At 40.8% G+C, this 17,103-nt stretch overlaps 1 protein-coding gene across 10 annotated transcripts in view; it reads left to right on the forward strand.

Moving 5' to 3' along the window:
* Positions 1-17,103, forward strand: part of atp11c (ATPase phospholipid transporting 11C) — a 140,211-nt gene that overhangs the window by 22,161 nt on the left and 100,947 nt on the right. Inside the window, exon 1 of one of the 10 annotated variants that reach the window (XM_034181659.1) lies at positions 3,309-3,430. The exons of the other annotated variants lie outside the window; for them this stretch is intronic. Within the exon in view, the coding sequence (XP_034037550.1) occupies positions 3,425-3,430 (6 nt within the window). The 5' untranslated portion in view covers positions 3,309-3,424. Of the gene's footprint in view, positions 1-3,308; positions 3,431-17,103 lie in introns of those variants that run through there. 10 annotated transcript variants of the gene reach the window in all.

Consider the following 17,103-nt stretch of genomic DNA (forward strand, 5'->3'; position numbering starts at 1 on the left):
GCCATTTCCTCTCCAACTTACGGGTTATCTGCTTTAAGCTACGAGTTTGTGAGTTATACCACGGAGTCAGACACTTCTGATTTAAAGCGCTCTTTTTCAGAGGAGCTACAGCATCCAAAGTTGTCTTCAATGAGGATGTAAAACTATTGACGAGATACTCTATCTCCCTTACAGAGTTTAGGTAGCTACTCTGCACTGTGTTGGTATATGGCATTAGAGAACATAAAGAAGGAATCATATCCTTAAACCTAGTTACAGCGCTTTCTGAAAGACTTCTAGTGTAATGAAACTTATTCCCCACTGCTGGGTAGTCCATCAGAGTAAATGTAAATGTTATTAAGAAATGATCAGACAGAAGGGAGTTTTCAGGGAATACTGTTAAGTCTTCTATTTCCATACCATAAGTCAGAACAAGATCTAAGATATGATTAAAGTGGTGGGTGGACTCATTTACTTTTTGAGCAAAGCCAATAGTCTAATAATAGATTAAATGCAGTGGTGAGGCTGTCATTCTCAGCATCTGTGTGGATGTTAAAATCGCCCACTATAATTATCTTATCTGAGCTAAGCACTAAGTCAGACAAAAGGTCTGAAAATTCACAGAGAAACTCACAGTAACGACCAGGTGGACGATAGATAATAACAAATAAAACTGGTTTTTGGGACTTCCAATTTGGATGGACAAGACTAAGAGACAAGCTTTCAAATGAATTAAAGCTCTGTCTGGGTTTTTGATTAATTAATAAGCTGGAATGGAAGATTGCTGCTAATCCTCTGCCCCGGCCCGTGCTACGAGCATTCTGACAGTTAGTGTGACTCGGGGGTGTTGACTCATTTAAACTAACATATTCATCCTGCTGTAACCAGGTTTCTGTTAGGCAGAATAAATCAATATGTTGATCAATTATTATATCATTTACTAACAGGGACTTAGAAGAGACAGACCTAATGTTTAATAGACCACATTTAACTGTTTGTCTGTGGTGCAGTTGAAGGTGCTATATTATTTTTCTTTTTGAGGGTGGGACACACGCAGTTTCTCTCCAATAGTCTTGTCTCACGCCTCCCCTGTGTGCCTCTGTCCGTGACCTCCCACCGTGTCCCACGCAGTACGGGACAGCTGCTCTGCCAGGCTCTCTCTCTGTGTGACGATAGAGGTAGGTACTTCTCTGTCCTTCATGTCTTTGGTCGCTTCCACCGCTGTCTGGTACAGTCTTGTCTCGTCTTCATAGAATACACGTAGTTTTGCAGGGAACAGGGTCTGGAAGCGAATGTTTTTCTGCTTTAACACTTGCTTTGCCTCAGAATAATGTTTATGCTTCGGCAGAACTGCTGGAGTGTAATCCTGATCACAATACATCTGTCTCATGTTCAAAAACACCTTCTTTTTCCCCCATGCTTTCCACAGAATGTCCTCTTTGGTTGTGTAGCAGAGAAACTTGATTATTATTGACTGCAGTTTGTTGTATCTCCAGAGGGTCTCTGGGCAAGCACCCGGTGGGCTGTTTCAGTGTCAACATCTGTGGTGGCGGGGACCTCCAGGGTCTCGTGTAATAACTTCACATAGTCCACCATGGACGGCTCCCTCAGGAACATTATACAGCCGTATCTTCTCCCGTCGGGATCTTCCATCATAATCAAGCATTTTATCTTCTTGCTGATTAATCACCTTTATCATCTTGCTTAATATCGGTTCAATATTTTTAACATGGTCTGCCACATTTTCAGTTCGCATCTCCACCTCTGCTGTTTTAAGACTGATGTTAGTGAGTTCAGATTTGATTTCATCCAGTTGCTGTCTCATGTCTTCACGAAAGTTATGTATCTCTTCCAAAACCTTTGCTAAGCTAGCCACATGTCACTCAGTATTAGCTTCTTCATTGCGTACCTGTGTAGGGGACCTGTTCACTGTATTTTGTCCGTTAAGTCCCTTTCACACCGGGCCTGCTTCGAGTTGCTTCCTGTGGCGTCATGACGATGCAGGAATGTCTGTGTCAGGTGTGCGCAGCAGGGGGCAGAGAGGAGGTGAGAACGCAGCCTGCAGGCTCTCTACACAGAGAAATCAGAGTGCACAGTTTGGCTGCAGCCAGACTGTGCACTCTGATTTCTCATCTACTTTATATTTGTTCTTGTGCAGAGCTGCAGGTCTGCGCTCTGAGTTCTGTTATAGTTTATCTTTTTTCCTGTGACCACGAGATGCACGTGCGTGTGAACAAACCGTCCATGAGTAAATGTGGAGATGTCTGGAGTTGTACTTGATGCGGACATGTCCTGTCTCTGGCAGTCAGTCTGTGAGCAGGACTTATGTCCTTTTTTGTCCTTTTTTTAACACGGTGATGAGAGTTTGAGGGAAGAGTGAGAAACTACCTGCAGCCAGACAGTTTTTTTTTTCTTTCTTTCTTTTAATTGTTCACATGTGTGTATGTGAACGAATCGTCCGTGAGTGGACTGAAGATGTCTGGAATTTTTACTGGATGTGGACATGTCCTGTCTCTGGCAATCAGTCTGTCAGCAGGACTTATGGATTTTATTTAAACACTTTTGTGAGAGAAGAGCGAGGAGCTTCAATCAACATTTTTTTTTTCTGTGCTCTTTTTTTGAGCGTGTAGTTTTTACATTGTGTACATGGTATAAAAACAATCCTGCGTGATTTATAGTGCGGGAACAATGGAACACAGTAGGAATCATAAATTGGCGTCGGGTAACATTGTCTTGTGAGTGTGTGGCTTCCAGTCATGCTGAGTACCATCCTGTTGCTCTGACTTGCACTGAAACCACTTAATTCTGCGTCGAGCAGAGGACGCAAACAACAATTAAACATGTTTAATTTTTGGCGTGCGATTTGCTTCGTCTTTTGCGTCCCTCACGCTGTTGTGGCGTCGAGCTGCATCGTCTTGGCACTAGGTTGCTTCCATGTGGCGTTGTCATGACGACACACGACGCAACTGGGAGCATCCCCATTGTGAAAGGGGCTTTAGACTCTGCAGCTGAGTATTTCTTTTGGCCATCTTTTTTCCCCATCTTTGCCTCATCAACACTTTCTAGTATTTTTTGAAAATGTCTTATTTGGCTATTATACGAGGCGAGATTAATGATTTGTTGTGCTAGTTTAGGCTGCCATTTGGTGTGGTGACATCACTGGAACCTCTTTTTATTTATTTATTTTTTTAATTTTTCCGGATGATTGATGAAGCAGCTCTGTTTTCTCTCCTCCTTGTTGTTGAGGGACAGTGTAATGTAGGCCAGTACCAGTCAGTGGTACAGAACTGTCTCTTACAGCTGCAGAGAAGCTTGTGGAACAATAAGCCTTTGGCTGTCCACAACAGCTTCTTAGCATCAGCCTTCACTTCAAGTTGGACTGTTCTTTTAGTCTCTGATATGGGGCCGTTCTGTAGTGTTATAAGCTGCTGTGAGTCAACCCGTGATGGAGGTAACACCTATTATAGTTTTGATATGGTTAAAAGCTCTAGTTTTGTTGTAATTCATAGTTTGTAAGCTTTAACGTGTTTTAACCACATTCTTTTGCGTAACACTTTGCCCTGTTCTGTCAAATGTCAAAATTAGAACACAGTACAGTAAATGGAAGTTGAAGCAATAGGACATTTTGACAGTCTTGTTTAATTTTTTTTTCCAGACAGTTTTTGTGGCATTAATTGTACTTGTAAATGTTTTTTAAATTCAACTTTTACCACTTGGAAGTTCTTTCTGTGTTATTGTAGCAACATTTCAGTCTAACAGTTTTTAGCAGAGTTATTAAGTCTGTTTTTGCCCTTTTCTTGTGCTGGGAATGAGCTAAGGTTGTTTGCTAATTATTTAAAACAGACATGTCTCATTCTTGCCAATTTGATATGTATTTATTTTAAGTGGTGGTCTAATTAGCTGACAAAAGGGGGGCGGGGTAATGTGATCAGCCTATTTCTCTGTTTATGCACATTATAGAGCTGTGACAATCAGCTATTAAATGTATTGACAGCTCTTTTGACAATTAATTTAATCATCTGAATCATTAAAACAAAATCAGAAATCTCTGATTTCACTTTAAAATGTGACTACTTTATAGTTTTTTACTAGTTTCTTTATTTTTTCTGGCAGTAACTGAGCATCTCTGGGACAAAACAAGGACATTTAAAGGTATCATCCTGGCCTCTGGAAAATACTTGACTTTTTTCACAATTTTCAGATATTTTATAGACCCAACAACTAATTGATTCATCTGTCTTATTTTCTTGATTAATCATTTTTTAATGAAAGTTAATTTGTTCAAATTTAAGTGTTTTGGGAATCTCGCTTCTCAAAACTTTCAGCATTGGATTTTCTATGTTCATACTGAATTATAGGGCATTTCATTGCTGCCTGGGACTACAAATAGTGGCTATATATTTGACACATCATTTATTCTTAAAGAAACAAGCATGAAGTAAACTGTTAACTCTTTGAATAAAAGCGTTTCCATGAGTTGTTCTTAAATTCTGTGTATGAGGTGGCGGCAGGTCTCAGCTGCTGGAACAGCAGTCTGTAAAGTAAGTCCCTTCGGCTGCTCCCTTGTTTACACTCGGAGTCGCCACAGCAAATCCAAGGTGGATCTGCATGTTGAATTGGCACAAGTTTTACACCGGATGCCCTTCCTGACGCAACTCCACATTACATGGAGAAATGTGGCAGGGGTGGGACTTGAACCGGGAACCTTCTGCACTGAAACCAAGTGCATTAACCACTTGGCCACCACCCCTCCACACAGCAGTCTGTAAAGTACGATAGGTTAATGCCAAGATTTCAAATGTGCAAAATTCAGACACTATCAGCACTCACTAAATTTTCTTTTGATGTTGAATAAACTGCATTGCATGTGCAAACCTCGCCTGCTTGCATGTTCTCTCACAAAATTTTGCGGAGTCAGGTAAACAAACCCTCAATTGCTTGATTCATGAAGGCAAATGCACTAGCTGGACAATATACAAATAATGAATGTTTGAGTTCAATTGTACGAATATTTCATGAGGTGAAAGATGGAATGTTCCATTCAGCGAGGCGAAACAGAGTTGAATGGAACATTCCAGCTTTCAACTGAATTAAATATTTGTTCCATTGAGATTAAAACAAAAACATTCATTATTTGTTTTATGTAATGGCTAAAATAGATCCTTGTCATTTGATATCTTATTAATTTACAACCCCAATTCCAGTGAAGTTGGGACGTTGTGTGAAATGTAAATAAAAAGAGTACAATGACTTGCAAATCCTCCTCAACCTATATTTAACTGAATACACCAAAAAAGACAAGATATTTAATGTTCAAACTGATAAACTTTATTGTTTTTTGTGCAAATATTTGCTCATTTTGAAATGGATGCCTGCAACATCTTTCAAAAAAGTTGGGACAGTGGTATGTTTACCACTGTGTTACATCACCTTTCCTTCTAACGACACTCAATAAGCGTTTGGGAACTGAGGACACTTGTTGAAGGTTTGTAGGTGGAATTCTTTCCCATTCTGTACGACTTCAGTTGTTCAACAGTCCAGGGTCTCTGTTGTCGTATTTTGCACTTCATACTGTGCCACACATTTTCAATGGGCGACATGTCTGGACTGCAGGCAGGTCAGTCTAGTACCCGCACTCTTTTACTACAAAGCCACGCTGTTGTAAAACGTGCAGATTGTGGCTTGGCATTGTCTTGCCGAAATAAGCAGGGATGTCCCTGGCATCCATTTCAAAATGAGAAAATATTTGCATAAAAACAATAAAGTTTATCACTTTGAACATTAAATATCTTGTCTTTGTGGTGTATTCAATTGAATACAGGTTGAAGAGGATTTGTAAATCATTGTATTCTGTTTTTATTTACATTTTACACAACGCCCCAACTTAATTGGGGTTGTATAAACAACAGAAAAGGGACTTATATTTTGGCTTACGTCACTGGTGATTTGATGTCAACAGCCCAACACGAACTTTAAATAGGAGTCCAAAGTTGTTCTCAGTCAATTTGGAAAAACAGATAGTTCAGAAATAATTCATTGACTTCGTGTACTTCCAAAAAAAAAAAAAAAAAAAAGTTTGTGTCTTCAGTCCAGCGAAAAATCAGAAATTTGTCCAGGTTTTCATGCTGCCATGCGGCACTGCCGCAACGCGCGGAATTCCTCCGCATGTCTGTCTCAATGTGCTGATGTCCACGTCTTCCGCAATTCCTGTGCTAGTCAGACGACGTCCCGGATCAACACAGCGTCCAGTTTGGAAATGAACGGCACATTCCACTGTTATAGGAGTTTTTGTCATGGAAAGAGAAGCGGAGGAATTCCGTGCGTTGCGGCGGTGCCGCATGGCGCAAAGCAATGCCGTCATGAAGCCTCACAGGACATGTTCTGGCATGTCCAGGCTCATCCACAATTTCTCGGATAGTCACACGACTGAAAAGCCATCTGAAAGCCGTCCTGTGAGACCAACATGGAGGTGGTTTTGTCCCGCGCCATGAACGGCTCCGTGGCACATCCCTCCACTTCTCTTTCCATGAAAAAAACTCCTGTAATAGTGGAATGTGCTGAAAAAGTACTGATGTCCACGTCTTCTGCCATTTTTATGTAAGTCAGACGACGTCCTGGATCAACAAAGCCTTCACGTTGGAAATGATCTGGTTGATTCAGCCTGTCGATGGGCGCTCGGAGCGCGGCGCGCTCTCAACAGCTGTGGGCGGTCTTTAAACCGGCTGGAGCACTCCTTAATCTGTGTAATCCCCATAAAATCGTCCCTGAAAGCCATCTGAATTTTCCTAATGGTGTCCACCTGGAGGTCTCTCACAGTTTCTGGAAAAAATTGATGCAGCAAAGCTCCAAATCGTTCAGACATTTTATTTGCAGTAAAAATCCGATGAGAGGGGTGGACCACTGCTCACACAAAGCCTGCTCACAGGCGAATGACGCAACCGACAGGCGTGAAAAAACTCACGCATGCGCAGGAAGGTTCACGCTTGGCTGATGCAATCACACGTGATTCAAATCCATATGGTTTTTGAACAAAATAAAAAGGTCCGATACTTTTCTAAAAGACCTCGTATTTCAAGCTATTTTGCATATTTGAAAGACTCAATCCTCTGCATTCTGTTAATAAATCGTCATGCAAGTTGTTGTGGTGTGTGTTTTTTTTTTTTTTTTTTTTTTTTTTTTTTTTTTATTATACCAGTGATACGGTATTTGGGAATGGTGTCACATATGCAAACCTTTAGTAAATCGGGCCCATAATATTGGTTTAGTAAATTCACTGCAAATAATCAAAATTGCATGCTTGGAGAGGACCAGTAAGAGGGCTGTCAAGAAACGAGATGAGAGAAGGGAGAAACGAATAGAGTACCATAGTGACTAGTAGCATTGACTCAACATGTAGTATGTATTGCTGCTTGCATCCAGTTATTCACCACTCAACTCTATTGAACCTGCTGTATTCATGACATTGCTGCAGTTAAAATTCTTGTACCTTGATCAGCATTTCCTGAAACCCTTACAGCAATTGTGTTATATACCCTGGAATGTATTCAGTCTGTTCCCCTTTGAATACTAATGCCTTTATGTGGCATTCTTTGCTGTTCCTTTGGCTCTTATTATTACCACTTTACTTGAAGTTGGTGCATGAACTTCATTTACTGTTTTAAATAGAAGACGTTGATGTAAAGCCATATCATGCAAATTTGCAAAGTTGATGACTTATGTTAAAACAAGTTGGTCCCTTTATAAGGAACAAATATTGTGACTAAATTAATTATATGTGTTTAGATTCAACAATGTTTCTGTGCACGGGTGTGCTAGTTGAATCAGAAACTTTTACTTTTAAAGCTTAAAACCTTCACCAATGCGCTTGTGAATATAATCCAGATGTTTCCCCCATCTCTTTTCCTTCCCCCTTTCAGAATTGTATAAACATTCATAATCTCTCTTAATTGGATGCATGTTCTGAATTTGTGGCAGAAATCCTTAAGCACCTCATGATTCTGTTTAGTTATGATTCAGAGGACTGCGATTCAGTCATCAAACATTATCAAACCATTTTTTTTATATATAGGACTTTTTTCTCCCTGTGTGACTCTTGCTACTTTTCAAGTTAGTATTTGTAATTATCTGTAATGAGCAGTCAAGATTGGCAATTTCTGCCTATCACATGTGCTACATTTAACAAAGTAATCCTTGATGCACAAAGGCCAAGGAAGATGCCACTATTGAAAGGCAAAAAAGCAGAATTCTAATGTTTGCAGGAATGTTCATCCATAAGACAGTGTTACTTGGAAAATGTTCTATCGACAGATTAAACCAAATTCTAATCCAGTTGCATTTTTTTCCGCAAATCTGATTGGTTAATTGTGTGAGATTTCAGACCATAAAAAAATATCGGGTGTAGGGTGAAAAATATTCGACTGTTTCACATTTGGATGTATTACTCCGTGCCCTGACTGCGCGCATTGCTATACAGATGTCAATAGTGGCGCTCTTAACTGAGAATGACAGAAAGTGGCGTTGTGACAATGATGCCAACATGGGTGAATTTAAGATGCCTTATGAAAGTACTGATGTGGATTCTGATACAGAATTACCATGTCACATTTGATGGATTATTCCGCACCCTGACCGCTGGTGTAGCGATGCTAAGACGCTGTTGCTAACAGTAAGCCTCACCAACTGAATTACCTACAGTAAAATAAACCGTGCAAATGACGGAATTGGATTAGAATGGGAATAACCCCCTTGTGTCTGATTTGAGAACATTCATGCTGGATTACAGCCGCAAATATCCGTTTTACCGGCAACCGTATAACCAGCAAGAATGTCCGCAAATCATCAAACACAACAGGTTATTCCCTGTGTAGAGCACTGTGAAAAGGAGGTGCATCAGTTTAATCAGGCAAGAGAATTTTCCATGGACCTGCAGATTTCTGACTTTTTCACCCTCATTTGGACCGTTTTTTAAGATAAGTGTGAATCCATTGAGAAAATCTTTTGGGGTGGGTACCTCTGAAATAGCTCACCGTCTTTGCTGGTTGAGTTTTTTTTCCTGTGTTGATCCTTCTCCAGAGCCACTGTATAACTAAACATTTTTCTGGTGCCTTCTCGCACATTTTATTCTATTAAAATCCATTTACATGATAACGGTAACCAGACTAGCTTTACCATCTTACAAAACAGGAAATTTAATCCTAGTTACAGTTCCATTTCAGCCAACTGGAACGCATCTAATAAAAAATCCCTCTTGGATTTTGAGCATACTCTAAGAGTACTTTGCTGCCTCTGGTACTGAAATGATCACATAAATGAATAAAACAAGAAGATTAATGAGGAACTTGGGTACAAAATGTGTCAGAACACGAGGTTTAAGGTGAAGGTGTTGGGTCAGCAGGAAAACGAACCAAACCACACATCCAACAGAGCAAGGAAATGGTTGAAAAGGAAAGGATGACCTGCTTGAAATTGGCCAGTAATGAACCCTGCCTGAAATCCTACTGTAAAATTTAGTGTACCTGTCACACCATGACAGATCAAGGAAACATGAGGGAGGATCTGATATAAATTTTGGATATGTCTTTTGTACTTTCCCATTCGCTAATCGATTTCCTTGTCAGCTGATGTCTGTCAAATTTTATGCATGCTCAAAAAAAAAAAAAAAAAAAAAAAATGGAGTGGACATCAGGCGGAGTGCTTTCCTGGTGACTGCATGTTTGTTTACTGAGTTGTCCTCTACTTGTATTTTACTATTACCGTACTCATGCATTTATATCCTGTGCTGTCTCATGCTTCTGATTGGCCAAATGTGTGTCATGTGAATTCTGCACATGTGGAGAGAGGACCCGATGCAGCATCATGCAACGTGGTTATTCATTTAGCTATAGTCAGACTTAACTGTAAAAAAAAAAAAAAAAAAAAAAAAAAAAAAAAGACAGCATGGCTGTGTGCTTTTTTTATTTTATTTTTTTAAATCTGTACTTCAAAGCACATAGCAGATTCTCTTACTGAGAGGGCACCATAGAGTTGTTTGCTGTCCTCGCTGCTGCAGCCAGACTGAATGCTGGCACGTTGAGAAGACTGTCAGTGCGCAAACATAGTGAGGATTTTGAAGTTTTGGTCCCTGAGCAAGCCAAAGTCAATCCACATTGCACTGAATAAGCATTGTTTTTGCCCCAGTGTTCAACTTATGAAACCATAATACCCGGCTGATCTGGTCAAAGCTTAGCACATAACATTGCTTTTGGCTGCCCCTTCCACCACAGCTACTGCCACTGTCGTTTTCTTTTTTTTCCCCCTATAGAGTGTGAAAAGGGCCTTATTTTAAAGGACATGTCGTACTGAAATAATAGCAACAGATTTAGGCTGTTAATGACCATCCAATGATACACCAGGATTACTTTGTGCACTTCCGTAACTGGTCTCAAAGTATGCGGCATTCACAACAACCAGCTACGAAGACTGCCAAAAACAAAATACTCATGAGTACTCGTTTCTCTGAGTGTTACTGACAGCATTTGCGTAGCTTTGAGGAAAACTTCCCAGCGTGTGCTTGAATGGAATGTAGCTGCTAGTGTTAAGAACGGAGCCACAGCTTAATGGCAAAGTTTACATAAGTGTGATGTCATGTTACGATGACTTGTTTTTAAGTGATAACTGTCAATTTTGATGCAGTCACGATAAAAACAGCAGCTGCTCTCCATTGTGATATGAGTTAGTACATGTTCACCATGAATCTAGCCTGTTAAAAACAGTCTGTGCTAGAGGCTCAGCTTTGTGTATGGAAACAGAAACTGAATTTTGCCTGATTTTTTTTTTTTTTTTTTTGTCATTTTCAGAAAGTGTTCTGTAAACATGGTACCATTTACAAAACTATCTGTGTCCACATGATTCCACTGCAAATGGCTGAAAACGCTGTAGTACATATGCCAGGCCTGCATCTGGTGCTGCAACACTTACACTAAAAACAGAAGATGACCATGGACCATGCGCATATCTGGTGTAAGGAGCTAATCAATGTAGCAGCACAACCTAGAACTTTACAAAGCAGCACACACAATAGATATAAGGTCTTACTACAAGGATACAGAAGAACAAGCAAAGGCTGTGTAACAAATTTGGTAAACATATGCCAATAGGGGTACGATAAATGCAAAAAGAATAATTTCAAAAAATGTGCACGGAATTGCATGATATTTGCATTAAGGCTGCAGCTATAGATTATTTTAGTAATCAAGTATTCTATTGATTATTCTGCCGAATAATCGGATAAAAAGTACTTTTGCGTTTTTAAACATCATCAATAGACCAGGGTTCTCCCTAAGCAAATGTCACTGTGCCAAAGTCTTAACATTTTTGCTGAAATGGCGATGGGATGTGGCTTTCTGTTCCCCCCCAATTGTAAAATTTAACCATTTTGAGTTTTTTTTTTTTTTTTTTTTTATGTTGGTGGACTTGGTCCCTACATGAGATATATATATATATATATATATATATATATATATATATATATATATATATATATAAAATACACACACACATATCACCGGCCTCGGAGGATGTTCATTCAGTTGTTTAATTTTATAGAAAAAAAGATCAGACATGACACAAAACTAAAGTCATTTCAAATGGCAACTTTCTGGCTTTAAGAAACACTATAAGAAATCAGGAAAAAAAATTGTGGCAGTCAGTAACGGTTACTTTTTTAGACCAAGCAGAGGGAAAAAAATATGGAATCACTCAATTCTGAGGAAAAAATTATGGAATCATGAAAAACAAAAGAACGCTCCAACACATCACTAGTAATTTGTTGCACCACCTCTGGCTTTTATAATATAATTATATTATAATTTTTTCGACTATTCCCGGTAAAGCCGGAACTAAGCCACACCCCCTAGTGCCGGCGTTAACAACAACGTGTGATCCTTAAGACGGCCAAAAACTCTTCCGGGACGCTTCCGGGAGCTCTTACCATCTGTGTGTAAACGGGGCTTAAGACATTCCATGCGCGTTGTAGGTAGCAGACATGAAATCTTTGCTATTGCTGGAACAACCACTGGGCCATCCTCAATTCCTCAACACAAAGTACGAGGTCTGTCAATAAAGTATAGGTCCTTTTTATTTTTTTCAAAAACTATATGGATTTCATTCATATGTTTTTATGTCAGACATGCTTGAACCCTTGTGCGCACGCGTGAGTTTTTCCACGCCTGTCGGTGACGTCATTTGCCTGTGAGCACTCCCTGTGGGAGGAGTCGTCCAGCCCCTCATCGGAATTCCTTTGTCTGAGAAGTTGCTGAGAGACTGGCGCTTTGTTTGATCAAAATTTTTTCAAAACCTGTGAGGCACATCGAAGTGGACACGGTTCGAAAAATTCAGCTGGTTTTTGGTAAAAAATTTTAACGGCTGAGAGATTTTGAGGTGATACTGTCGCTTTAAGGACTTCCCACGGAGCGGGACGTCGCGCAGCTCTCCCAGGGGCCGTTGTCAGCCTGTTTCAAGCTGAAAACCTCCATTTCAGGCTCTATTGATCCAGGACGTCGTGAGAGAACAGAGAAGTTTCAGAAGAAGTTGGTTTCAGCATTTTATCCGGATATTCCACTTAGAGATTTTTTTTTTTTTAATGAAAGACGTGCGGACGGATCGCAGCGTCGGCTCGCAGCTGTCGCCACGCGCCACCACTGGAAAAACACCTCTGTTGGAAGCCTTAAGGACAAGTTGGAACATGCCCAGCTGTTAAACAATTTCTCAGATACTCACTCCACTGAAAGCCATCAAAAGCAGCCTGGATTTTACAAATGGTTATCAACATGGAGGTGTTTTATTTATACTTTATTGACAGACCTCGTATAGCACCAAAAATGAATAAATACCTAGATGGTAACAGTTACATTAATTGACGGTGTAATGATTACAGATTGTTCTGTCTGCATATTAGATTGTTACATGATTACTCTGTGCAGGACTTTGTTTTCTGATGTTTTTCCGTGTTCAGCTGTCAATGTGGTGATTGTGACAAAGTGGAATTGTCAGCGAGTAGTGAGATGCTGTGACAGGATGCACTGTCATCATCAGCAGTTTGGCAAGAAATGAATGCATTACTGCAGTTCCTCTGTCGAGCACCTCCTTTGCTTTTCCAGTTTGTCCTCATTGGGCATTGTGTGTGTAGTTGTTTTAATATGTAGTGTACAGTTTTTACAGTTCACTGATGCATTTTTAAATGACTGCGTTGTCTTAATTGCTCTTTGGGTGGCTTGACCTACCTTCATGTTTTGTTTTTGATGCTTTTAGGCCAACTTTGATGTTTGGAATTGATATACTGACACATGTCATTTTGGCTTTATTTTTATCTATTATTGGCACTTAACAATGTATAGTATTCATAGCATTTAATTTTTTCCATGTTATGTTACAGCCTTATTCCAAAATAGCGTACATTTTTCACCTTCAAATCCTACGCACATCACCCCATAATGACAATATGAAAAGTTTTTTTTTTTTAAATTGTTGCATATTTAGCTTTTAAAAATAGGAACCCAAGAAATCGCATGTACATAAGTATTCACACTGTTTGCTCAATACTTTGTTGATGCACCTTTGGCAGTAATTACAGCCTCAAGTCTTCTTGAATATGATTCCACAAGGTTGCACACCTGTCTTTGGGCAGTTTAGCCCATTCCTCTTTGCAGCACATCTCAAGCTCGATCAAATTGGATGGGAAGTGTTGATGCACAGCCATTTTCAGATTTCTCCAGAGATGTTCACTCGGATTCAGGTCTGGGCTCTGGCTGGACCACTCAGGGACATTCACAGCGTTGTCCTGAAGCTACTCCTTTGATAGCTTGGCTGTGTACTTAAGGACATTGTCCTGCTGAAAGATGAGGTCAAGAGCACTTTGGAGCAGGGTTTCATCTAGAATGTCTCTGTACCTGCTTAGTCTCCCATGTCCTGCTGCTGAAAAAAATCTCCATGGCATGATGCTACCACCACCATGATATACTAGAGCAGAGGTCTCAATTCGGTTCCAGAAAGGGCCGAGAGGGTGCAGGCTTTCTGTGCAACCACCCACTCTAGCAGGTGATTTCACTGATTAACATCACTTTGAGCAGGTGAAATCAGTTAATCAGTGAAATCACCTGCTTGAGTGGGTGGTTGCTCAGAAAGCCTACCCTCTCTGCTCTTTCTGGAACCGGTTTGAGACCTCTGTACTAGAGGGATGGTATTGGCGAGGTGATGAGTGGTGCCTGGTTTCCTCCAAACATGATACCTGGCATTCACACTAAAGAGTTCATTCTTTGTTTCATCAGACCAGAGAATTTTGTTTCTCATGGTATGAGAGACCTTCAGGTGCCTTTTGGCGAACTCAGGTGGGCTGCCATGTGCCTTTACTAAGGAATGGCTTCTGTCTTCCATTAAAATTTTTACACTTAAGTTTATATTGTGATATATACCGTTACTGTGTAGGGATTCAGTTTATATTGCGATATGAATTTTAAGTCATATCACCCAGCCCTAGTTGTAATCGGGACACTCACATAGTCAATGAGGATGTAATTAAGTGTTAAAATTACTAAATTAGGGCCAAGTGGTTAATGCGCTTGGTTTCAGTTCGGAAGGTTCTGGGTTCAAATCCCACCCCTGCCACATTTCTCCATGTAATGTGGAGTTGCGTCAGGAAGGGCATCCGGCGTAAAACCTGTGCCAAATCAACATGCAGATCCACCTTTGATTTGCTGTGGCGACCCCGAGTGCAAAACAAGGGAGCAGCCGAAGGGACTTACTTACTAGATCATGAGGTTTATGTCACATTGAGAAGTCCTAATTAACACACACTCACACACTGCAGTCATTGCTACATCATCTCCTGTTGTGCTTATAATAAATATTTATATTTATTTATAGTGTCTTTTTTTCCTGGTTGAAATGCAGATATGAATGAATGAATCTACCAGGCTTAAAATGTACACATTACTTTTCATGCTATTTTATTTCTCTAAAAATAACTGCCCAAGGTTCCTTATGTTAACCAAGAAATCATCTGACCTGAAACAGCAGATAAGCTATGATTTTAATTTACAGACAAAAATCAAGGATTTCAAAAGAATCTTTTTTTTACTTAAAACTGTTATAATTACAAATTATTACCCAAGTGGAGGAGGAAATATGGTGTTTCTGGAAAGTTGAAGCTGGAGGACTGGAAGGATGTTGTGGGGAAGTTGGAAGTAAGTGTAGTAGCTAAGGGACAGAAGGAGAAAGAGTTAAAGGTGGCAAGGTTGTGGCTGGAACAATGTGTGAAAAGGAGAGGGATTGCAGAGGCTAAGGCGATGTTTGTGAGGAAGGAGGACAATGAAGGTGTGGTTGTGGTTAGGAGAAAGAAAAAAGTAAAGATGGAGGAACCGCAGACAGAACCACCTGCTGCTGCTTCACACGATTCGGAACCAGAAGTAGCTGACAGGCCAACGTCTCCAGAGCCAAGTGAGACTGCCGGCGCTCACATGGAGCTGCGAGACAGACAGCAGATTACAAAACCACAGCGTTATCGCGCTGACTCATTTCCCCTAATAGAGGTCCCCAATCCTGACCCAACGGAGGGCCGTGAACCCATTATGTATGTTTTCCGACCATGGAATTTGAAAGAGGCGGCAGATGCAGTTTCGGGAGTAACTGACGTACAGGAGGACCCAGAAGCGTGGATAGAGGACATACTGGGGATAATACAGTCATACAGATTGAATGGCCAGGAAGCCAGAGAAGCGATGCATTGTTCATTAGGGAAAAATTGGGCCAGAGTAAGGGGAGAGTACACTGGTAGAGGAGACAGCGGCGAGGTTTTCCCCTATCCGACCGATGGCAAATTGACCGGCCGATATCTCGCAGAATTGAAGGAAGTTTTTGTGAGAGTCTGTGAAACCTTCCAACGCCGCGCTAATTATGCACATTTAGCGAGTGTCAAACAAAAGATAGATGAAACACCAGACGATTTTTTAATTCGTTTCCAAAAAGAGTTCCGTATCCATAGCGGAATTCCTTTTGAGGAGGAGGCAAAAACACCATATCAACAACAATTAAAACAGGCGCTAGTGAACGGTTTCCAACCAGGTCTAAGTGCCTGGATAAGGAAACACATGATTGAATTAGATACGGCGTCTGTTGCTATGGTTATGCAGTGGGCCAGACACGCCTCCAGAGTACTTGAGACAAAGAAAAGCGCGAAACCCAAATCAAAATCCGAATCTGGCGCTAACATATTCTGGTCCGATGATGCCCCATCAGTAAGCGGGGAAGCATTTTTTCCAACGGGAGGACCGACTCCAGGGTCACTACTGCGGCCGAGGGCGTGGCTGGAGTGGTTTCCGTGATGGAAAAATGAACTGAAGCAGACTGCATCCAGATGCATGCTGGATATGCGGCAAAATAGGGCATTATGCCAGAAACTGCCCTTACAACGACAATGAACAACAAAGCTGGGGATGCCCTGACCCCAAACCCTCTGCACCACCATGCCATGACGAGTACGACAACCCAAAGTGACTAAATGCTGCATCCACGTCACCAGACGTTTGTGTGGATGTTTGTGCAGCGTGGAATTTGTTAAACTCATTGGAGGAAAAACCAAACATCTGTTTGAAAGTGAATGGCAAAGTGGTGGAGTTTCTCTGTGATTCAGGTGCGTGTAGGACTGTTCTCAAAATGACTGTACCTCATGTCCAAGTGTCTAATGGAGTAATTTGGGTTAAATCAGCTAATGGTGCAATTGAACAATGGCGCATATCCAAGCCAATGTGTGTTGCTGATCCTGAGAGTGGTGAAAACGTTCGAGCTTCAGTGGTTCTCTCACCAGACTGTCCAGTTAATTTGCTGGGGAGAGATTTAATGAAGCTCCTCCATATTGCTGTTGTTCCTACTTCAAAGGGCATGAGGGCAGTCAGGATCAACCCAGACAATGGGTTCAGGCAGAAACAGACAATCAAAGGGTTTATTATTCGCTTGATTTGAACTCATTTTCTGGGATCACCAGTGAATTGTTAACAATGGCTCAAGCCACACTGGAACAACCAGAAGACATTATGGTGGCAGAAAAGTTACATGTCACAATGTGCGTCACGCAGCAGCCTGATTGTGTTTACC

Source organism: Thalassophryne amazonica, chromosome 11, assembly GCF_902500255.1.
Source record: "Thalassophryne amazonica chromosome 11, fThaAma1.1, whole genome shotgun sequence".
Lineage (NCBI taxonomy): Eukaryota > Metazoa > Chordata > Actinopteri > Batrachoidiformes > Batrachoididae > Thalassophryne > Thalassophryne amazonica.